General features: G+C 38.4%; 3 protein-coding genes across 8 annotated transcripts in view; 1 reads left to right on the top strand and 2 right to left on the bottom strand.

Moving 5' to 3' along the window:
* Positions 1–24,732, top strand: part of LOC129774778 (uncharacterized) — a 95,835-nt gene that overhangs the window by 42,264 nt on the left and 28,839 nt on the right. The gene's annotated exons all lie outside the window — the stretch shown is intronic.
* Positions 3,522–4,460, bottom strand: LOC129774779 (protein fem-1 homolog B-like). Its single transcript, XM_055778742.1, has 2 exons — positions 3,789–4,460; positions 3,522–3,716 (listed from the first exon to the last, which is right to left on the bottom strand). Exons 1-2 carry the CDS (start codon positions 4,406–4,408, stop codon positions 3,656–3,658), a joined length of 681 nt encoding a protein of 226 aa, XP_055634717.1. The 5' UTR covers positions 4,409–4,460; the 3' UTR covers positions 3,522–3,655.
* LOC129774462 (protein fem-1 homolog CG6966-like) lies at positions 4,414–5,533 on the bottom strand. Its single transcript, XM_055778202.1, has 2 exons — positions 4,507–5,533; positions 4,414–4,421 (listed from the first exon to the last, which is right to left on the bottom strand). The coding sequence occupies exons 1-2, from the start codon at positions 5,531–5,533 to the stop codon at positions 4,414–4,416; spliced, it is 1,035 nt and encodes a 344-aa protein (XP_055634177.1).

Genomic DNA, 24,732 nt, shown 5'->3' with positions numbered 1-24,732 from the left:
ATTCCGAATGCTTATAACTCGAACATTTCTTACTGGATCGGAAAGATGTTTACATCAATTGATAGGGAATATTTCTACGCGTCTATCGAAATTAACAAAAAGTTATTTTTCATTAGATAAACAATATAATAACTGTAAAATGTTAAGCGTTACCTAAACGCTCTAACTGCCTCGTTTCGATTGGTCCGATTTACGGTCTCCCCAACACAGCCATCAAAACTAAGCAGCCTTGGGGAAATCGACATTGCAAATACATGAGAGTAGAGGGCAGCGTTGGAGAAATCGGCATCGCAAACACATGAAAGCAGGGGGAGTTTTTGTTCCCACCAAAATATGTTCCCTAACATAGATTTCAAAACCAAAGTGCCTGGAGGAAATCGGCATTGCAAATTCATGCAAGTTGGGGGTATTTTTGTTCCGACTGAAATGTGTTTCCCTAACATAGACTTCAAATCTATGGAGCATCAGGAAATTGAGATTGCAAATTCATGCAAGTCCGGGGCATTTTTGTTCCGACTGAAATGCGTTTCCCTAACACAGCCTTCAAATCCATGGAGCGTGAGGAAATTGGCATTGCAGATACATGCAAGTCGGGGGTATTTTTGTTCCGACTGAAATGAACTTCGAAATCAAGGTGTCTGGGGAAATTGGCATTACAAATTCATGCAGGTCGGGGGTATTTTTGTTTCGACTGAAATGTTTTTCCCTAACACAGACTTCAGAACCAAGGTTTCTGGGGAAATCGGCATTGCAAATACATGCAAGTCGGGAGCATTTTTGTTTCGACTGAATTGTGTTTGCCTAACACAGACTTCAAATTCATGGTTTCTGGGGAAATCGGCTTTGCAAATAAATGCAAACTGCGAGTACTTTTGTACTCGCTTGCCTATGTGTTTCCCTAACACGGTCTTCTAAACTTCGGAACCTGGAAAAATGGTGCAGACACTAGAGGCGAATGAACTTTCAGGTTTCAAGCAAACTCGCGGTTCGAGAAGTGCATACACTTGAGAGATGCAAACTTCAGAGGCAAATGTTAAATAAAATAATCGTTTAATTATTTTTCCGTTCACATATTAAGCTGTCAAAAAAGTCCTGCGGTATTTTTTTTTGAATTTTCATTTGTTCATAAAATTAGTTACAATCATCTGATTTAAGTCAAATATGCGCCGTTTTGTTCGATGACTTGTTCCCAACGAGATGCCAACTTCATAATACCCCTGTTATAGAAGCTCGCTTCCTTATTGGCAAAAAACTCGGATAGCCAATTTTCACAGGCCTCTTTTGTGGCTAACTTCTGACTACCTTGTTCGTTCGCCATGGACAAAAACAGGTGGTACTCACTTGGTGCAAAGTCCGGACTATACGGCGGATGCAAAAGAACCTCCCAAAGAAGTGTGTGGCCTGGCGTTGTCCTGATGGAAGACAATGCGGCCTCTGTTTATCAAAGATGGCCTCTTCTTCATGAGTGCTACCTTCAAGCGGTCCAGTTGTTGGCAGTACAGGTCCGAATTGAGCGTTTGGCCATAGGGAAGCAGTTCATAATAGATTATTCCTTGACAATCCCACCAAACACACAGCAGAACCTTCCTGGCCGTTAATGAGGGCTTGGCCAGCGTCTGAGCCGCTTCAGCGGGCTTCGACCACGACCGTTTGCGCTACACGTTGTCGTAAGTGACCCACTTTTCATCGCCAGTCAACATCCGCTTCAGAAACGGGTCGATTTTGTTGCGATTCAGCAGCGATTCACATGCGTCGATACGGTCAAAGATGTTTTTTTTTTTGCGTCAACGTGTGTGGCACCCATACATCGAGCTTCTTTGTGAATCCAAGCTTCTTCAAATGGTTAATAACGGTTTGATGACTTATCCCCAGCTCTTGGCCGATGCTACGGCTGCTACTATGCCGGTCTTTCTCGGCTAATTCAGCGATTTTGTCGCAATACTCGACGACAGGCCTTCCGGAGCGTGGCGCATCTTCGACGACCTCTACACCAGAACGAAAGCGTAGAAACCATCGTTGTGCGGTGGAAATGGAAACTGTATCGGGTCCATAAACTGCACAAATTTTATTGGCAGCTTGAGATGCATTTTTGCCTTTGTCATAGTAGTACTGTAAAATATGTCGGATTTTCTCTTTATTTTGCTCCATATTTGCGACACTATAACTCACGAACGACTTAACCAAACAAAACACTATCAAGGACTATATTATAATACCTTTCCAACAAGCTATAGTATGACTCGATACAATGAATACAACTAGAACTACGCGCTTACAACGACACCTCGCGGAAATACCGCAGGACTTTTTTGACAGCCTAATATTTCGTCCGTAAAAGGACTGTCATTCAATTTACTTGTAACGAAGAACATAATCTATCACAATGTATGAATTGACCTTACATGTTCAATCTTTTTACTCACAAAGCAAATATATTGAATTCAATTGAATTCGGAAATTGTTTCAATCAAGAATTTATTCAATACAAACAAGTGATTGCTATGCTGAGGTAGTCCCACGTCAACCTTGCGGTTATATCATAGATATAACCCACCCATTTTTAATGTTACACCATGCATCTTGTGATCTACAATGGTTTTAGAACAGTTACCTCCATTTCGGACACTAATTTCCAAACATCGAGACTGGCAAATTTGATTACGACAAAGTGAGACTGAAGGTCATCCAATGTTTCACGTCAGCATGATGAAGGCATCTTCTCCATCATCAATCGACGGTCAATGACCCCTGGTCTCCTCCGGGGAGAGCATTTGTGGAAGCGTAAATTGTAAATTTTCATGGTTAACAAACTTTTGGGAAATCAATAATATGGGAAGGGGGAAAAGTAACAAACTCGCACCATCAAAGCAGATCAAGTGTCGGTTCGGAAGGATAATTCGTCGTAATGGTGTTGGTATAAAAGTTGTTCGGTGATGAATAGATGATACAAAATTTGTACAGGAATGAAGGTCTCTGTTGCACCTAACGAACTCTAACTTCATGTTAGACGGCTATCTGCGAAGGTGTCTATATATGAATGTCGGTACATTTAGAGGTTGAGGCTTTGCTTGAAAGTGGTTGTCACTCCTTTCGTCGTCGCTGCAGCTTTCAGCTTCCGATTTTCCACCGACCAACACTCCATGGAAGTCGATAAACAGCTCCCAATCATTTTGATCACGTTAATTACAGTTGATTTGGAAAATTAGCCAACTCTACGTTTGAGAAGCTTGAATTTTTGCGTTGTATGAGCAAAACTTCCAAGCGTTGCTCCTTTTGCTCAGACGCCATTTGGAGAACTGGAGAGCAAACGTCAAAATCGAAATAGACGAATCGTACACGCATACATCGCCTTTTCTGAAAACTACGGCTCTGCTGGAGGTCGGCCAGCTTAAATTATTTTAATTGGACCTTTTCGGCATGGACCCCTAAATTATTCGTACAGTGGGACTGTGGAGATGATGAGCTCCTGAGAACGACTTTTCGTCGTCTACAAACCGAGTACTGTCTAGTCAGTTATTTTGCACATTTTCGGAATTGGATGAGAATTCTTTTGATAAAATTCAACAACTTGGATTTTTCTTTTCACTGGGTAGTTTAATTATATAAAATTAGATCTTTGTCATAACATTCATGCACCAATCCGCCCGGTCCTAGGTTACAGATCTGCAGTTTCGTGGTCCACCAATCCTTGACAAGTCCTGTTTCGTCTGAACTGTCTGTACCTCAAAGAGAAAAAAGGATTTGCAACGGGTTGAACTATATACATTGTTATTGTCACATTACAATACCTGTTTGTTTCTGTAGTAGATACGTGTTCGGCACGCTGCCATTGGTGCTCACGAACGAACGCCTCCATGGTGCGGGACACTATTCCTTCGTAGGAAATTCCCATTTTGATGATCCTATTCGCACAGAGACATTTGAGGGAGATAAATTTATTCACGGGGATGTCGTTCTGCAAATTTTTCACCAGTAATTCCGATGGTCGAACGCCGTTCAAGTCCGGTGAATCTATATGAGCCCCGCATTCCAGCAACAGCTTCGTAACGATACCATTTCGGAACACATGCTTGAAACCGAGACCATGCACTCGATGTTCAAAACCATCTCGTTTAACGGACAGATGCAATAATGTTTCACCGGTTGTGGCACATCGAATATCCTTGTGGATTAGTTTTCGAACGAACATTTTGATCATTTCGAGTTCATTTTCGCTTTTGGCTACGGAGAGCAAAATATCCAACAGGTATGCTAGGTAATGAATAATGCGATCAATATTCCTACATTGGTCCTGGATGCTGTCCAGTTGATTTTCCATAATGGCATTCGATGCTAAAAGCTGTAATACGGACCAGGCATCATCAAATCGTGGCAGAGTCGGATTTTCTGCATACAACAGTTCCAACATAAATCCTATAATTCTGTGCGTAATACCCAAACTGTTGCAATTAAATATGCTGCTCTTTCGAACTTGTCTCTGCAGTACCTCCAGATATATATCCATACTTTGATCTATACGATGGGTTTTCTGGTAGAAAAAACCAAAGCGAGTCATGTGCGATAACGTGTCGTTGTCGTCAATCCCTAATATCCTTTCGCAGATCATCAAACTCTGGATACCTATCGCATCAAGATCGTAGGTTATTGCCTCCAGCTCGATAATGGTTGTAAACTCCCGCGCATCCCCATAGATGGATTGAGGTGGATTCTCAGGTCGCTTTGCAATGTAATTTCCAGCGTTCATTCGTATGTCTAGAGCCTTTCGCCAGCATTGAATTGCTAACAAACGTTTGTAGTGTCTAAAATATATTATAGCACCCATCAGCTCGTAAGTGTCTGCCTTTCTTTCTGGCGAGTAATCGAAAAAGTTCATGAGGCAGAGTGCTATTTTGTAGTTGCCGTTGCGGCACAAAAACCGGAGAGAATCATCTCCCTTATAGGATACTAGCGGGTCAGCTCCGTGCTTCAACAGCAGTTGAATTATTTCCACTTCTTGATTGTTGGGCTCAAACGAACAAGATTTTAACCAAGCAAAGAAACAAGTTTCACCGTCATTTTTGGCCTTCCTAACGTCTGCACCTTTCAGCACCAAATATTTAACAATTTCAACATTCCTTCGCTGACATGCAATTAACAGCGGAGTTGAACCACAATCGGACACACCGTTTATATCCGCACCCAGCTGGATGAGACATTCGAGGACGTGAAAGTTCCCGTATCTACAAGCCCAACCCAAAGGGGTATAGCTGTTTGGATTGAACTTGCACCGGCGCGGGCAGGTGCTTTTCTGTTCTATGTCAGCGCCACAAACCTTCACAAGATATTCGATGATTTTGAGGTTTCCAATTACACACGCCTTGACTAGGGACGTAGAACCGGCCATTGTTGTTTCCACAACTTTCTTGCGGATGCTTCTGGGTAACGATTGAACGATTTCCCGGAGCTCTTCTGATAGATGCTCTGTAGGCGAGATAATCCCTACAAACAGAGTGGCCGATGTGTAGGACATAAATTCTTCAATGTGGACGCTCATGCTTTAGTCTGTCAGCTGAAATTGTTGAATTCTGTTGTTGTTGAGCTCTCTGTGCGTACTCGATTTCCAATGTTCCATTCTTATTCTGCAAACGTATTTTATTGAATTCAAATATCTACCCTGGCTGTACAGACTCGAGCAACATGAAATAACTACAGGTAAAAGGAAGTAGCTATAAACATTCCCGACATACGGAGGTTCCTTTTTTCACCGAGAGTAGTATACATCTCTGAAATCCGAAACCAAGACAATTTCTACGTAAAAGGGCCTGGCTGGTTAAGGTGCAGGTGGAAGCTAGCCACAAATGGCTGCCACAATGGCGCTCATTTCTTTCATCTCCCTCCCTCACCCATCGCCCAAAAATCAATAATTTTGCGAAACAATGTGAAGAAAATGATCGTTTTCGCACACTTCCCATCAAGTAATATCAACCAAATTCTAATCGATTACTCACAAGATGTTAAATTTTCATCTGCTGTCGCACTGTATAGTGAAAAACGTCGGAAAACTCGAGCAATTGCTCTGAAAGTTAAATTTTCGTTTTTCAATCTTCGGCAATGGTTTTGTTTGTATTGGTGAAAGCATCGTTATTTTTTCGACACTGATGCCAGACAACAACATCGAAACAGCTATAAAAACTACTCAATAAAATGTTATTCCTGAGTCATAGCCTTTCATGTCATGAAAATCAATAGAATAAAATAGTGTTGATATCAATACAATCATTATTTTTACGTTTAATGGGTCTATAATGTAAGTTTTAGCAACTTTAACATTGGGTAAGAAAATTGTATTGCAGAGCTCGGAACACTGCCACGGCTGCCTATGCTTTCAGAACCAGTAAACGGAGAAGTATTACATTCAATCAAAATGCTTCGGCCAACGAAGAGAAGGGTTAAGGCTCTCCAACGTGAATATGTGAAAACAATACGATCAACGAAGGAAAATATTAAGGAATTATCAACATCGAAATACTATGCGGAAGAACTTGTCAATACCAAAAGAGCCCCAATTCGCATGTGTTATAAATTTGCTCACGTATAATCAGAATTTTACTTCATATGCAAATACACCATCTATATATATTTATATTTGCAATTGTTCATCGGAACATATCATTCATACATTTTACTTTAGTATTGAATTGTTATTTTTTTTTTCAAATGTATTCAAAGACTCGTGTCAATGAAGCGCCACACAGTCTGATAAGTGAATTGATCTATTTACGTGTGCTTTGCTCTTCTCTCACAAACACTATTACCCCATTTTTACACGTGGGTTTACCTATACTACTACAATGGCTAGCTTCCACCTTCACCTTAAGGAGGTAAAACGTGCCCCCAAACCTAGTCGCCAGCTCTATGGAAAATATTGTACAGGCTACCAAATAAGAATTTTGAACCCCTATGTGATTCACCGTAAGATCTATGGTGAAGAACGCAACCGTTCTACGCATAGTTGTCCCATGTTACTTTTTGACAATTTTCACTTTTCTTCATAAAACGATGTTTTTAGGCCTAATCTAAAATTGCTAAATTGTTCCATGTTGATATTCTAAGCATAACAGTCTCGCCATGTATTTTGTGTAGATCCATAATAAATAAATCGGTTCAAGTACAAGAATTTAATGCCACACTTTCAGCAGGACTAATGCACTCGTTTCTGGTTTGGAAGAACGAACCAATTCTCAAAAAAAAAAAAACAAAAAGTTTAACAATACACGTGTACATCTTGTTAGTGATTGCCTAATAACAATGTGATTTATATTCTGCAAAGGTGTTGCAGATCACTCCCTTCTTCAAAAAACGATGTTTTCATACATAATCTTTCGGAAAACACCAACAAACTTATTGTTTGTTCCCAGTATTTCCAAAAACAACATCAAGTTCAATTGTCCCATGTTGATATTCTAGGCATAGCTGTCCCACAATGAATGTTTATAATTATACACAAGCTTGATTGATTCAAGTGAGGGGAACTTTTCACATTTCATTAGACAATAATTTACTGCTCATAAAAAACCCGGTATATTGCTTGAAGATTCTGGTAGCCAAATATGTTAGAAAACTTTGATTGCATTCTTATCAGTTGCATATTTTGAAACATGGGACAACTATGCGTAGAACGGCAGAACGTATCTTTCAATTTTTTGCACGCCATTCTCAATAGCTTCCCGATATAAATTTTTAAAAAACTGAAAGTGCATCTTTCTATGGTGTATTGAGGAATATTATTGAAAAAAAAAGTCACAGGAGGGTTGTGTCCGAGACACGACCGCATAGTCGACGTAGGATTCCGATAGGCTATCTGTTGATTTTGGATATGTTTGAAGAATTACATCGTTAAAATCTTTGATATTGATTTGGTGGCTCTGGAAAGGGCCGTTTTGTTTGGTTGGTGAGTATTGTTTGTTCACTCCACCAGTGTTTAACGAGTGATGATGACAGAAGGATGGTAAATAGTCGTTAGATGGTGCGTATCAGATAAAAGATACCGAAGTGGAACGAGATATGACGAAAACCGCCCTCTGTGATCCTAGACGAAATGCCTCCTGTGTTATGTATAGATGAAATAAAAAAATACTCACCAATATAATATAAGATAGTTATTGATACCGAACACAATTATCAATATTTCTAATCAGTAAAAACATGTTACTTTAATATAGGGAAAACATATTTGAAATGGAAAGGTAATTTTCTTTTATAATTTCTGCTTTCTGAGTGTTTATTCAACCCAAATGCGAATCTTAATTGGACTAACAATAATGCTATACTATATGTAGAGCATATGGGAAATCACTTTTTCTAATATTTCTTCACTTTTCGAATTTTTCTCGCCGTAAAAAAAATTTGCTTGGGTGAAAATGAACACAACAAAACAGACAGCTTAAACCAAACAACCCGTTCTCAAGCGGGAACACCCCTTGGTTTTCATCTATGAAATTTTTTTTTTTTTTTCCCAAATATATTTTTTATTAAGGCACATGTGGCGTTAGCCTGACGGGGCCGGGAGTCCAATATTTTGACAAATTTTGTCTTACAACTATGTTAGTAATATGTAACCGATTACTCGCGGTTGGCTCGAGGTTAGTATTACAAGTGTTCTCATAATTGGTATGTTGCAGTCTTCGATGCTCTATACGTGTGCCCGACACGGGCTACTTCCTATTGGGATGCAGCTGACCATTAATCAGCAACGCTCCCTAGTCTGTACCCCATATCTAGCGTGGTGCGTCTTTCTCGACTCGAGGAATCCAGGATAGAATGGTCACTAGCCGGCGCAATCATCAGTTCGTGTAGAGTTGTCATGAGCGGTACAACCTTTGGCTCTTGTTGAATGATCAGTGGACTGCACAACATTTGGCCCGTGCATCTGTAAAGAGTGTGTGTATGTATTGCCGCGACTAAGTAAAAGTTTATCGATCGCTAGGAGGGATATGAAACGGGGACACAACGAAGGAAACATCATTAAACGTTGACATCGGCGTTTCTGAGGAACAGGTATAGATGAAGCAGAAGATCAGGATCCCGGCTACCTAAGATATCCCGGACGGGGATATCCGATTGTCTGCCTTTTGCTCTCAGTGCTCAAACAAACAAAATTGAAATAAATCGTTTCATATATTAAGTCATTTTTAGCGCAACTACTACCCTTCGCAATTTTACACATACACATCATTGTTATGAAATTTATATGAAATTTCAAGAAGCAAGAAACATCAAAGTTTCAAATTTGCATTTTATTTGCTAGAATTAATCGTACCACTCACCTTACTTGCAATATCAAGATGCCTCCGACTTGTAGAGATGGGCAAACCGTTCACGAACGGTACGAACGAACTAGTTCGCCGAAAAGAGTGAACGAACGGTCGTTCTTTTTCAAAGAACGGTAGTTCTCCCCACGAACTGATTGCGAACGAACGGTTTGTGAACGAACTGATTCCGAAAGAACGGTTTGCGAGTGAACTGTTTGAGAGTGAACTGATGGAGAGTGAACTGCTTGTGAACGAACTGGTTCAGAACGAACTGTTTGCGAGTGAACTGTATGAGAAAGAACTTATTGAGAGTGAACTTATTAGGAACGAACTGTTTGAGAACGAAGTGTTTGCGGGCGAACTGTTTGCGAACGAACTAGTGCAGCTGAACTGATTTGCGCTGGACGGAATGAACAAATATAACGATAACGCTTGTAAGGAAAATAAAACGATATTGTCATGATGAGCAAAATGCATCTAACGCAGGGTTTATTTGGTTAATGTATACTCAATTTTGTGTTAAAAATTAAATTAGATTTTCGTAGATTTAAAAGCAAAACTATATATTTTCAATTACATGTTTTAATATAAATATTACATTACATTCTTTCAATTCCGCCTAACATTCATATATTTCGTGATTATCAGAAAAAAAAATCTGGGGGAAGCTGAGGCGATTCATGGATTAGGTAAACATAAAATTTTATAGTGAGGGCATGTTGAGAAAAAAGTTTTTTCGTTGTTTTCTATTCATTGATTGGCCTATTGCGTGTACGTGTTATTGTGATTGTTTGTATGACTGATTGTTAGTGAAAATCGCTGTTGATTTTTTTTTTCCTGAATGAACATTATGAAATATGTAATCCCTACATGGAACCAGTATGTTGTCGAAAGAGCGAAAGAAAAAGAACTGATTCACGTAGATGAACGGTTAGTGAGTGAACCGTTCATCAAAGTGAACTGTTTTGCCCATTTCTACCGACTTGCATATATTTGCATGTCGATTCCCCCAGGTAGCTTGGTGTTGATGTCTCTGTTAGGGAACACATTTCGGTGGGAACAAAAGTTCCCCTTTCTTTCATGTATTTGCATGCCGATTTCCCCCAGGCAGCTTGGTTTTGATGTATCTGTTAGGGACCCGCCGCATGTGTAGTCAATTTCAACCAATCAGAAGTTGGTATTCCCGTTAGGATAGGGGTTAAGATTATTCAATTGTTCGATAGTTAGTTTCATGACATATATTATTTTCTTCAATTTAAAAATTTGTTATGGAGTACCGAATTCAATTGACGCAAAAATATCATCAATCCATCATGAGATGACTGAGTAATAAGCGTTTGAAATTGGACAATTTTCACGATGTGCTCGATTTTAGATTTTCAATTTGTACCCCAATATGTTCCCGAAAGACGTAATCCTACGTCAAAACATCAAAAATTTAAGTACCTTCGATGGGGGTGAAATTGGGTCAAAAATGGAGAAAATTACTATTGGTAATATCTTGACAAATATTGCGAATATTTTTGAAAGCAGTGAGCCGTTGATTAAGAGACATATTTCCACAATTTCCAATGCATAATACTTTTTTTCCCCATTTATTTATTTATTAGGCTTATTAGCATTTTATCTGTAACAGAGCCGGGTTTTTATCGTCTCTATAAATTGTAAATTACACAGTAGTAGTAGTAGCCATTTAGGCGTTAGGTTTTTCTGTTCCATTACATTATGGTAAATTACACTGTAGTAGCCATTTAGGTGTAGGGTTTTCTATCTGTTCTTCCATTGTTCAGCAGACCGGACAGCGGAGACAGTTGATATTGATCATTGTTGGGTTATTTATAGAACAGCAGCCCGATGTTTCTTGCAGAGCAGAGCAGTTGTATGGATGAATCGATCTTCGTTCCACCGTAGATCGATCTCCATCGCTGATGATGACACCCCAGAAAAAATCTCATGCCCAGCATTATACAGAACTACTAAAATTGTAAATATTGGACAGCATTATTCTTTGAAGTCTTGCCAGATGAGTCATTACTGATTTTGAACATAAACAATTTTTTTCCGGGGGTCTCCGTAGCCACATTGGTTGCGTGTAAGCGATCGATCGTGAGTTCAAAACTCAGGGCCCTCATTTCACCATCTTTGTGTTGTTATAGAATAACTACGTCCAAGCAACAATCATCAGCGATGGAGATCGATCCACGGTGGAACGAAGATCGATTCATCCATACAACTGCTCTGCTCTGCAAGAAACATCGGGCTGCTGTTCTATAAATAACCCAACAATGATCAATATCAACTGTCTCCGCTGTCCGGTGGTCTAACTGGATAATGGAAGAACAGAAGGAAAACTCTTACGCCTAAATGACTACTGTGTAAATGGGTACCATATGCAATGGTATAGAAGGGAATACTCTAACGCCGAAAAATTGGCAACTGTGTAATGTGCTAATTTTAGATATGATAGACATGTGACATGTACACGATTAAAATTCGGCTCTGTTACAGCCAAAATGCTAATGAGCCTAAAATAAACAAAAGGGATAAAAAAAAACATTCGAATTTCAATATTTTCGAAATAATGTCTTATTTACACTGAGTGGGGGTGAGAATGGGTTAAGCGCAAAATTGAATTCCATGCCAAACCGATATACAGTGGTAGACATTCGTTTAGCCGCACCCTATTTTTCCTCAATATTTTTAAAAATAGGTCAATTCTTTGTACAGTTTTGCTCATAAAAGAAGAATATTGTTTATTTTCATCGAATTCATTCTAAAAAAAAAGTATAAATTCACTTTTGGTTTACTAAGTAATTCAAATATGTAGAATCAGGGTGGACATTCGTTAAGACGCATCCTAAAATTTCAATAAAAGGAAAATTGTGCGGCAAATTTCGAGTCCAATCGGTAGCTAATATTTAGTATTCCTCCATTTCGGATCACTTTGAAAACTCGATTTGGCATCGAGTCAGACAGCTTTGAGAGTGTTGCCATATTGATTATAGCCCAACATTCCTGAATCACTGCCTTGAGACTGGGAATGTTGTCAAATTGTCATCCGTTTGCATAGATAATCTCGGCCAAGATTCTCCATAGGTTCTCTATGGGATTGCAATCGACTGCCAACAGGTCATTCAAGAAGCGGAATGTCCCTCTCGGCAAACCATGCATTCGATTGCTTGGAAACGTGGATCTATGCATAATTCTGCTGAAAAAAACCACATCCTCGGTAGCGTTATTCTCAATATGGCCAATTAAAACGTCCTCCAGTAATTGAAGATACTTTTCGGAGTTCATTCGAGTGAAAATGAAACAAATGAGAAGCTTGCTGTGATAGGAAACGGCTTCCCACACTGTCAAACTTCCGACCCCAAAGTTTCGCTTCGATCTCACGACATGCCGTTGACTTAAATTGTACCAATAGCAACTGTAACAGTCCGGACCATCCAAATTGAACTTTTTTCGCCGGAAAATACAAAATTTCTCCATTCTAGTTTCCATTCCATGTATTGCCGGGCGAAAATGAGATGGTTCTGCTTATGGGTGGCGGTCAGTTTAGGCTTCTCTTGAGGTTTCTTCCACATGATGTTTGGTGACTCATTCAAGATGCGCGCAGTATGCCTCTTCGTTACCGGAACAACCGATTCTGCCTTAATGTATGAGCAGCATATCGTTTCCTGGTTGCTTCGTGTCTTATTCGACCTTTAAGACGCAAAGTAACTTTGGTGTTCCCATTTGTTGGTCGTTATATCCCATATTTCTGGCACTATTTAAAGAAATTCCTTTCTTTAATATTAAACATTGTTACAGTGTAGTCGGAGCCGGACTCCGTTCGTAACGCAGGTAACGCCTGCGCAGGCTGATAATTGTCAGTGACATTTGACAATAAAGTCAGTTCTATCACGGCAGTGGAACTTCATACAAATCACTCGTCGAAAAGTGTCTCCTTTTTCACCGCTTGTTTACATCGACGAATATATTTTTTTCCACTATGTTTCGTAGGAGAGTGTATGCATATTGACAGATTTCTACTACGAGGTGTTTAATGAAGGATGAAAGGTGGGAATGTTTATGTTTAAATATGATTTATCGTATGATTTAATTGAATGCATAAAAGTTGTCAACAAAAGTGGAGTTAAGCTCATTTTTAAATTTGAACAAATATTGATATGAGATTCCCAGCAATTCTTGATGTTTATTGCGTGATTTGGTTACTGTATAAGTTGTTCGAAACGAAGGTTTAGTGTAATGTAATTTTATTTTGAGGATTATATTCACAAACATACAAGTATGATTAATATAAATTGCATGTATATGATGCACCTAGCATGCAAACGTGGAGTCGATATACATACATCCTAGAAAAAAATAAATCGTATAATTATTGTTTATATTACATCATATACCCCATATACATGTATATGGCCTCCAATTTCATATGCATATGCCAGTTATATACATCATACAAGGAATGTGTCTTGGATGTATGTATATCGCCTCCAATTTTAGATTTTTGACGTAGGACTACGTCTTACATTAAGGGTGCCAAATCAGAAGACAGGTCACGTTTTTATGAAATAAAGTTAACGTTAATAACTATTTTTGCTACGAACAGATTGGAACGATTTGCATACCAATCGAATTGGAAATTTTCTAAGATTTGTTTGACTTTGATTACAATCCCATAGTCTGTATATGGTTTAAATTGATGAAAATTGGAAGCATTCCTATTTTCCCATACATTTGTTCTGTCCATTTGTCTGCTTTCCCGAACAGAGCTGTCAATAACGGGTAACTTATACAGCCGCTAGAATAGAAACAACGAAGGGGGATAGCGAAAAGAGAATATTTGCGAAATAAACTCCACCCTTGCATAGTAAGTAAGCTGTCGCTAGCGTACAAGTATTGCATCTCCTCTGAAGAAAATTCTCAGAATCTTTCTGTGCCCGAAGCAACAAAGGTCGCTTATTCTGCTCGTTTTGTGTTTTATGTTTCCCCTCGAGCTGTGAACGCTAGTGAATATTTCACTTGAAGTGCATCTGGCATTGCACTTAACACAACTATCCGAGTCATGGCAAAGCAGGCGAAAAAAGAGAAGAGTGCAAAAGATTATAGGTCGCTTCTAAACATCAGTGTTTGGTTTTGTGTGTGTTGCTTGTTTTCGTTGCTCGAAACTTAGAACTTGTTCATTTCCTGTACATGTGAATTTTACACCTTCGATACTTTTAGTTGTCATTCGTATTTGGTCTCGTGCGCATCGGCTCTGTCCTCCTAGCTTTGTTGACGGTTTTGACCGAGAGTCGAGAAACGATTTTTCATAAACGGTGATTCTCGCGATGTTTCATTTTTAGCACTGCAATTGTGTGCATCTTGTGATGCTTGTTGAATGGCGATGCACTTCTTCTTCTTATTCTTCTTTTGAATAATAGAGACTTGAAACTCAGAGAGTTCATTCGACTTTGAGGGCGATGCACGGAAGATGCCTCTCATTGATATTCAGTGCAATGCGTGCATTGATATAAAGAAACTAGTTGCGACATATGACCAATTAGTGCATTGTTCTCGCAAAGGCAAAAAAGGATCGTTGCTTCTCGAAATGATTCTACAAAACTACGCAAGCCATTAAACCTTTTCAGAGTCCCCGGAACTGTTTACTAGAGAGTTATTTATGAAATTTCGACGTAGTCGCAAATAATATTCGAAATGATAAACCATCAAATTTCAAAAGAAAAATGATTGCGTAGTCCTACGTTCTAAGCGGTCGTGTCTTGGATACAACACCTCGAATTGGCCCGAAGGCAGTTTTAAACTGTTAAAATATGAATGAAATTTCTTACTTCATGTTATTTGATTAATTGAAACATGTAGTACTGAACATTATTTAACCATTACTATATAAATTTTGCGATATTTCCACTAAAGCACAATAAACACTGACGCATGACGTATCCGACTGCAACTCTTTCGTATCATATGTAAGAGCTTTAATTACCCTAGAATCATATTTCAGATAGCCGTACGAGATATCTGCGGCTTGATAATACAAACAACCGGAGCTCAATTCCCATCGGAGCAATTTTATAACCGTCGCCACCACTCATATCAAACATTTATATCCCTAAAAGTCAATTGATTAATTCCTATTTGTACAAACATAAATGTTTATAAAGGTTCTACATACATACAAAAATGGTGATTCCCCGGACTGAACATTTTACTTTAATATATTCCGCCATTTTTTATGTCAGTGATGAACCGTATATTCGTATGACAATAGACTTATTATGTTATTGGGTATTGCCTAATAACCTTGCATGTACAGTAAGTTACCTCTAATTTGACATTTAGTTAATTGGGATACAAATAATTGGACATTTTCATCTCTAATTGAATATTTTTGTAAACATCGAGTTTGGGACCTAAAGTATGGCCCCAGATTGAAAGTCGCCACCAGACGTCGACATTGTACCACTATCATCGTGAATGTCCAATTATAGGCCAATCACGTCTAATGCGACACTGAGTAGTGCCTCGGTATGTCGAGGATCAGAGGTAACTTACTGTATATGCTTTTTGGGCGCATCACATACCACCCAAAATATCAGATATTCGATGCTCTATATACAATAGTTATACGATTTAATGTTTGCTGGGTTGGCATACTTGGCAGCTTGGTTTGTTCCCCATCGTAAAATATTAGACCCATTTTTTTTTTTCATCAGGGTGGCCATTTCAATTATGATGGTCCGAAAAATCAACTTTTCCGCCTTTTTTCCAAAAAATGACCTTTTTCAATAATTCATAACTATTGAACTACTGAACCGATCTAGATGATCGATATATCAAATCAATCCAATTAGCTAGTTTTGTTTGAAAAACATTACACTTGAAAAAATCAGGATTTTGTTTTCGTAATTATTGATTTTAATCATTTTTCATGGCTTACAGCTTCGGAACTAAGGTTACCATATTTTTTATATTTTTTCTTGAAAGCTGAGGTTTTTTTTACGTAACACGTCCGAATAGCAGAGAGGTGTTTTTTTCGTTTTCGAGTGATTTTGCAAAGTTAAAAGTTAAGTTTTCGTTCAATATTCGTATGCGACTAGAATCCAATTTTTATGCATATGTGGTACTTCATGTGGCTTCAAATTGGTTTATCACTCATCTGAATCAGCCCGGTAGTTATGAAAAAAAAAGTTATGAGTTAAAAAAAAGCAATTTTTGGAAATAATGAGAAAAAAATTATCCTTCGGACCACCCTAAAATGGAAATGGTCTAAATAGGTGACTAATGTGTAGATCATCCGAACTGGTACAGTAGTTCAAAAGTATTGAAATTAAAAAAAAATCATTTTTAGAAAAAATGGGAAAAAGATAATTTTTTGGGCAACTCTAAAATGGAAATGATCACCCTAATGATGAAAAATATGGATCTAATATTTTGCGATAAAGAACAAAACTACCACTTTTCACGAAAATCTGAGAACCACTACATTGGTTTGACATGGAATGGCTGTATATAAACATTTCCATCGCACTTCTAGGTGGATTGACACTATTTTCGTAACTCAAATAATCATTCAAGACACTTACATGTTGTTAAATTATCATGAAATTATTGAGAAATTGATGTCTAAACACAATTCTTAATAGAAAGTAATATTCACTACTTTGATCCATTGTCACCCCCTCTAAGGGGTGATATTGGGTCAAGTTTCATTTAATCGTAGTTCAGTGAAAAATAATATTACTGAACAATACCTTGAACACTTACGAGTGTTCATCATTAGAGAACATTTCTACGTAATCATAGCTGTGTTTTACTCTAATTTATGATAGTTATTCAACAAAAAGTTAGAAAACTCCCTTTTTGGTTCATTTTCACCCCCATCGACGGTACTAAAAAAATAATAGGAGGTTGTGTCCAAGATACGACCGCATTGTTGACGTAGAACTACGCTGTTATTTTATATAAGTCGCTTGTTTATACCTTCGGATTTTATTCTATAATGCTGTGAAACTTTAGAAATTGACATAGACTCGGCTACAGTCGATTATATGCATGTTGCACCAGCACCATTATTCCATATCTCATAACTACATCAATATATCTTTGGCACCGCATGTAAACAACAACAATGACAACACTTGCAAGTATTAAATATCATGTTATTTAGTATTACCTCAAAGGAATCGCACCTCTAGATATCGTTCGTACAAACTAAGCGTAAACCAAACGCCAAACAAGCGTTCACCATAGCATGCATACAGAGCCATACATTGGTGGCTTGAAACTACTAGCAATATAAATATTTCTCATCATTTTGCGCTATTCTCAAAAGAAACGCTTCTGTTAATATTAATGGCCTCGAAAAGAGTTGCATTACTTTCTCATGCTCGAGAGAAGCGCAGCTGTCACCCTTAGTGGAGGAAGTTTTGCTACTGGTAAGCAAAACCTAATCACATACAAAATTCCAGAACATTTACTTTCTTGATGACTAAACAAGAGAAATAAACTCTTTTTGTTAATAACAACCTCGAAAACAGTAGCAATGCTTCATTATGATCAATATTAGCGCAAATGCAATCCTAGTTTAAGGCAGTTTTGCGACTGGCACGCGAACCCAAATAACTTATAACATTCCAGTAAGACATTCAAGATGCTTGGTATTCCCAAATAATTTTTTGGTGCACAACCTTAACGTCTGCTTCGACATAACGTCAGTTTAATGCATTGATGCATTCTCAAAGGCATCAACGAAGCCCTTATGAAGACGGAAAATATACAATGTTAACTGCTTGGAAAAAGACTGAATTATGCCACACAGCTTATACTCTTCTGTAACACCCATCGATGCGAATTCGCTGATGAGTTTATTATGAGCGACCGCCTTCACCACCAGCGGGGGGAGCTTGATTTTGGTTGCTGCCTGGGTAACGGCGTTTACATTTTCGACCGACGCGCCGAAATCGCCTACTTCGCTGTTGTTCGGTGCGGTGTCACATTTGCGAAGGCTCGGTTCAGTGCGAGCGCTTTTCACTGCACCAACACCGCGTGCATCATTAGATGACGCTTACCTCGAAATTTTATTGCCCCTGGCAATGCGTTCGTTTTTTGCAGGGCTCGAGCCTGCCTTCCTCTTCTTCTTGCTTATCGCACACTACGCGAAGCGTCCAATTTATGACGCGGAAAGAAGAACACACGATACGAATAACACAAAAAACGAACAGAAAAATCAAACGACGATTTCCAAGTTGGATTACCCTTGGTGGGGTCCAATTTTCTTTCTTTCTTTGTTTTTAAGAGGCTTTAAACTTGGAAGTTCATTCGCCTCTAATTTGCCTCAGCGAGATCCTCTGTTTATACTCTAGGCAAGTATTCCCCTCCATTCTTCTCCTTTTCCTTTGTTCACCGAGACTTTAAATCCTACGATTTACCCTCCGTTGGCCGTCGATAAGTTGCTCGTTATTGATATCTCTGTTCGGGAAAGCACTCAAATGGACAGAACAAATGTATGGGAAAATAGAAACGCTTCAAGTTTTCATGAATTTTAACCATTTATAAACCAAGGGATTCTAATGTTTAGCATACTAAACAAATCTTACGGAATTTCCGATTCCTTTAGTATGTAAATCGCCAAAATCCGTTCGCGGCAAAAATAGTTATTAACGTTAACTTTATTTCATAAAAACGTGACCTGTTTTCTGATTTGACACCCTTAATGAAAGAAGTAGTTCTACGTCAAAAAATGTTGAAAAAGTCAACTTTGGGGGGTGGGGACTTAGAAACTTCTTCGGTCACGGTCTGGGCCAGCCGGTTCCACCATTTCTTTATACGACCAATATCTCTGTAATGACAGCTGGCTGGATCGTAAACGTACCAGGACCATCATGGGACTTAATGAAGGATAAAATCGGTTCGTTAAGATCTCCCTTTTATATACTTCCGGATTCATGGTCTTATCCGTTACAGAAACACCTGGTCGTACAGTATACGAGGCCAGATTCCGACCATCTGGCACAATCATTTTTCTTTTCTCCCCCCGCATGATGACCACGTGGAACCACATTTGTTTTGAACTGCGAAAAAATATGCAGAGCAGAACTGTTTATAAATACCAAAACGTTGTCAAAAGCTTTCATTAGGGTGGCAATGGATGTATGGAAAAAATTTCATCATCGAATTTCAAAAACCGACCATGTACATTTTGTTTATTGGTCAAAAAAATGATCTGTGCACAGTTTCAGCTCAATCGGACATGATTTAGGGGTGCCTCAAAGCGCTCAAAGATTTGTTTTTTGGCCACTCAGGCTAAGTCCCAAAAAGTCGAATTTCGGCCAAAATTTTTTTTTTCCGAGATAATACCAGCTCTCGACGTTTTATGCATTTTAAAGTCATTTGGCATCGAAATTTTTTTTTCGAATTTCCAAACTTCCCCCCTTGGAAGGCACCCCTAAATCATGTCCGATCGAGCTGAAACTTTGCACAGGTCATTTTTTTGGGCCAATAAACAAAATGTACATGGTCGGTTTTTGAAATTTGACTTGACCATCCTAGCCATCCTAGCTTTCATATCCGACCACTGGGAGCGCCGCAGCCGTTTAGAAGATATGCTCTTTTTTTGAATTATCTAAGCTTTACCACGTGTTGGCTTCTTGAGCAACCTGTTGGGATGTTTGCTGGCATGGTGCAACCGAGAACCTTTTCGCATACAGAATAATTCAGCGAACTGTATTGTATGCCGCAGTAAACCTTTTCGCAAAATTATGCCTAGAGATCCCAGTATTCTTCCGGATTGCCCTACAGATCATCACTCTTATTTTTGTTCACTTCGACGTAAGGTTCGATTTGCACGATCATCCGTTACCTTCTAGGTCCATCAACGTCGACTCCAGTTAAAAACATTCGTTTTCTTCGCCGCATCGCAAATATATACCGAAAATTTCTAGATTTATATTATCGCCTATTCTACAATTTTTTCAATAAACAATCCCGTCATCGAAACACTTTTTTATAGCTGTATTCAGAAATTGCCTCCTGTTCATGCAGCGAGTTCGTTTTTATGTGCTGTCAAATTGGGTCCCACGAAGCGTTAATTTGAGTTTTGGAAATAGGAAAAACTCACACCCATGTCTCGTCGCCAGTAATTATGCGCTGGATGAACGTGGAATCAGAATTTGATCGAATTTTTGGCACTGGTCGTACTGCGACTTTTCTCACCCCCCAAAACACCAACCAAAATATGACGAACTGTCTCGTGAGAGATATTCACGGGCTAGCTTCCCCAAGTATAAATGACAATTTACGAGCACAATTCGAGCAGTCGATCGAATAGTATTGTATAGTATTGTTTCACGCGTCGAAATTACAGCGTCTGAAAGTAGTCTCCATAGTTTGGTGTTCTATTCCCTCAAGCATAATGCTGCAGTGATACGATAAACGATTTCGGCGGGTACCAATGATACTGCAGGTTCCACTAATTCCGCATCGCCAGGCGCTTTGACGAAGGCCAAGTCGAGACAACGTTCGGTTTAGTTTGTGAGGTAATTTACCTGTAATAGTCCGTGAGCAGGTTGCACTGTTCCACTGAGGGGCAGATATTCATTCAGGACCTCGTCAAACTGCCATCTTAGATCGAGAGGGTTGTTTTCTCCCAGCACAATCGGGCTGAAGATTTTTTAGTTTTGAAGGTTTTTGTTTGCGATAACCAAAATATTGCGGTCACAGCTGGAAAGTTGCGTTCTTAAATCTTATGTATCGGTACGTAAACCTCGCACATTCCGGTAGAACACAGTCAGAATCTTATTGTTTTCATTGGCATGTCGAATTTTAGCAGTTGATCAGATGTTTCCCGGATCATCGTTTCGGCTTAAACAGCAAAGTAAATCCGGCAAGTTGGGTCTTTCACCAAGCAAGTGCTTGCCCGTTGGAGAATTTCTGAAAATCCCCGTGACCTCAAGACCTAGACGATTAATGAATGGATAATGAAAGCAAGCAGTTTTTGAGGAAAATTCTGTATATGGAAGCTGAAAATCATTTTAATACCTCTTAGCTTCTCCACAGCCCCAACGGAAATACAGATATTGTTTCTAATTTAAGTTTACAGTGCCAATTTTTGTTCCACTTCGAAAGTATATTCAAAACCTATGTATAGAATATTTACGTCAACACTGGCCCCCTCATATGGATTATGAAAATTAAAACGAGAGTATGTCAACGTCAACATCTTGACATATTGGACTTTGCTGCCCATCGAGCCATGCAAAATTCTTCTATAAATAAGGGAGTGAATTACTTGGAAAGCTCACGCTGTGCAGCAGACAGAACATTTCTATTTTCTATGCGGCCGCTTTTATACAGCTTCAGCCCACGGTTCCGTTTGGCTTCCTGTGGGGGAGGGGGAAGCACCTACTGGAATGATTACCTATGCCAAGCATCATAGGAGCGAGCAAATCCTGTGAGGTATGGTCGTATGTTTACAGTCAAGCATGTTGTGGAAAAGTGTTCTTAAAGACATCGAATTCAACCACAACTTGAATAAATATTTTCTGAATGACGAATTTCATAACGATTCGAGTAGTCATTGGCAGCACCATGTTAGATGAGGGGCTTAGAATGCAAGGGGTGTAAGTGACTTGATCGATTTCTCTTCATCAACTTTTTTCTTTAGTTAATAACTCAATTGCAAAAATGTTCCAATTTAAGTTTGCTATAGAATCTGATAGGTGACGTTCTGACCTATCTTCCACATTGTCAAATACAGCTGGGAATGTATGTGAGGCTAAGCTATGACCAAAAGAGAGAGAGTCGATGTAGAGAAATCGATCAAATCACTTACACCCCTTGCATTCTAAACTCCTCAGATTACAGTGATGGGTGTACATTGGCAATTGTAGCAACTTTACATACTTAAAACCTTCAAAATCAACCTAGACGACTTTTCGAGAAAGACCTGTTTTTTTTTCTGATCTATATATGGATGCTTCAATTGCCAAATCCATAAAACTCCATAAAACAAGATGTTGAGAAAAATGATAAAATATTATGTATTGTTTTTTAAAATTCTTTTCAAATTACAAAATCTACGAATGCATTATTGCAAACGCTGACGACATATAGAAAGTATAAGATGGAATCAACTTGGAGTATTTGTTATTCTTACTAAATTTTTTCTTGATTAGGGGAGTTAATCGATTTGGCAAGTGAAAGCCAATTATTAATTCAAATTCAGTCTTTGAATACTTTTTTCAGCATGAATTTGATTTTTTTTTTCAAATATTAAACGTCCACTTCTATTTCTTTATTGTACATCATTCATTGTGTTATGCTTTTGGACATTTCGGTCCCATTTATCAGAATTACGGCTTCTTTTTCGTCCAGTCGAATTTTTTGCTGCGATTCTTTAATTGCTGTGATCAGATAACGAATCCGAATAAATACAAAATCGTTTCCGGTTTCGCCGAACTTTCTGCCAGTAATTTGTATTGAAGAACCATAATTGGTATATAATGGTATTGGTATATAATTGGTATTAACATCATCCATTTTAATGTTCTTCTTCTTCTTCAATGGCACTAACGTTCCTAGAGGAACTTCACCGTCTCAACGTAGTATTACTTGCGTCATTTTTATTAGTACTTAGTTGAGATTTCTATGCCAAATAACACGCCTTGAATGCATTCTGAGTGTCAAGCTCTAGAATACGCGTGATCACAGTGCAAGTCGGAGGAAATTACTTTGACGAAAAATTCCCCCGACCAGAACGGGAATCGAACCCGAACACCCAGCATGTTAGTTATGACGCTAACCACTCGGCCAAGGGAGCACAATTTTAATGTTATAATGGTTTAATTATTTTTTTTCCCAATTCACACTAAATTTGAAATTTATAAGTATCTGAACTTGTAGCAGCTCGAATACAACTATTTTTCTTTTCTTCCATTTTTGTCGTACTTCGTTCGGTACGGTGTCGACAACTGGATACATGAGTTTGTATGAGACAAATTATTCTCTATCAGATTAGTCGCCCGAAGGCAGTTTTAAATTGCTAAAATTTGTATGAATTATATTTTTGCGTTATTTTATTACTTGAAGTACGTTGTCCTGACCCTATTTGGAACTATTTTCTGATATTCACACCATAACTTACCTTTATAATATACAATAATCATTATCAATTTTTGTACGACATTTTTTCACCACCTGCAGGCAAAAACGATTTTAATTTACATAGAGAACTAATTTAATTTTGGAAAAATAATTTTCATTCATAATTTTTATTTTGAGTGTGGGTTCATTCCTTCTGCAAACTCATATTTTCATGCTCACTCTCCCAATTCGTAATAAGAAGCTCAATGCCGTCAACGCGGATAACTAAATTAAACGAACAACTTACAGATGTCTCCATAGGAGAGGAAAAATAGTGCAGCGAGTTAACATAAACTATTCATTATTCAATGGCTAAAAAGATTTTGTCATTCAGTGGTGTTAATACTTATTATTAAAGAAATTTGTTTTCAATATGTACAGTTAGAAACTAATCAAGTGCTTTGATATTAAAATTTAATAATATTCAAAAAATGGAGTTAATCGATTTAGCAAGTGAAACATCCATATATAGAAGTCTCGTGTCACGACGGTTGTGGCCGAACTCTTCTGGAACGATTAGACCGATTTTTATGAAATAATGCACGAAAAATTCGGTAGGCATAAAAATAGGCTGCAAACCATACAACATACAGCCAGGATACTGATTACTGAATATTTAATACCGATCAGGGTGGCTCTATGCAAAAACAAAACCTATTTTTCTAAATATTTCATCTTGTATTTTTTTCAAGTTTGGCTTCAAAATATACATACAAACTCAAATTTTCACTCTTTTGCTACCATCCCCAACGATCCTCCAACACAATCTACAGAAGCGGCATGAGATAAGATACATTCACTGCCGAGATGCTATCATGACCAACGCCGACACAGCCTCTGCTTTTGCCAGACTAAAATACAATCGTTATAACTGTGCGTGTGTTCAAACAAAAAATAAAACCTTTAATAAACTTCATTGCAATATAACACGATTGAATTACATTCTTCTTGGAATTGAGTGGGTTACATCATACAAACAGTTTAGGTTTGGATAATTGTCAAAATACGCCTAGGGGATTTTTTTCTCATTTTCACTTTCAACACTTTTGCTTTCGTTTCTGGAAGAATGTCGGGGTGAGAATAGAACCCGTGACCTTTAGCGTGAGAGGTACGGATGTTACCACTACGCCCCGAGGAAATCGATAGTGTAATTTCCTCGGTAATTCCAGATCCGTCTACATATCAACTGCTCACCCTTATTCTGAAGTCCGATCGAGTTAGAGTTGTCCGGACGGATCGCAATTTTACATTCTTTAATCCGTTCGACTCAAGACGAATCATAATTTGTAATCCA

Source organism: Toxorhynchites rutilus, chromosome 3 (genome assembly GCF_029784135.1).
Source record: "Toxorhynchites rutilus septentrionalis strain SRP chromosome 3, ASM2978413v1, whole genome shotgun sequence".
Taxonomy (NCBI): Eukaryota; Metazoa; Arthropoda; class Insecta; order Diptera; family Culicidae; genus Toxorhynchites; species Toxorhynchites rutilus.
Note: the sequence above shows the minus strand (reverse complement) of the source record. Positions and strands in the feature narration are given on the sequence as shown.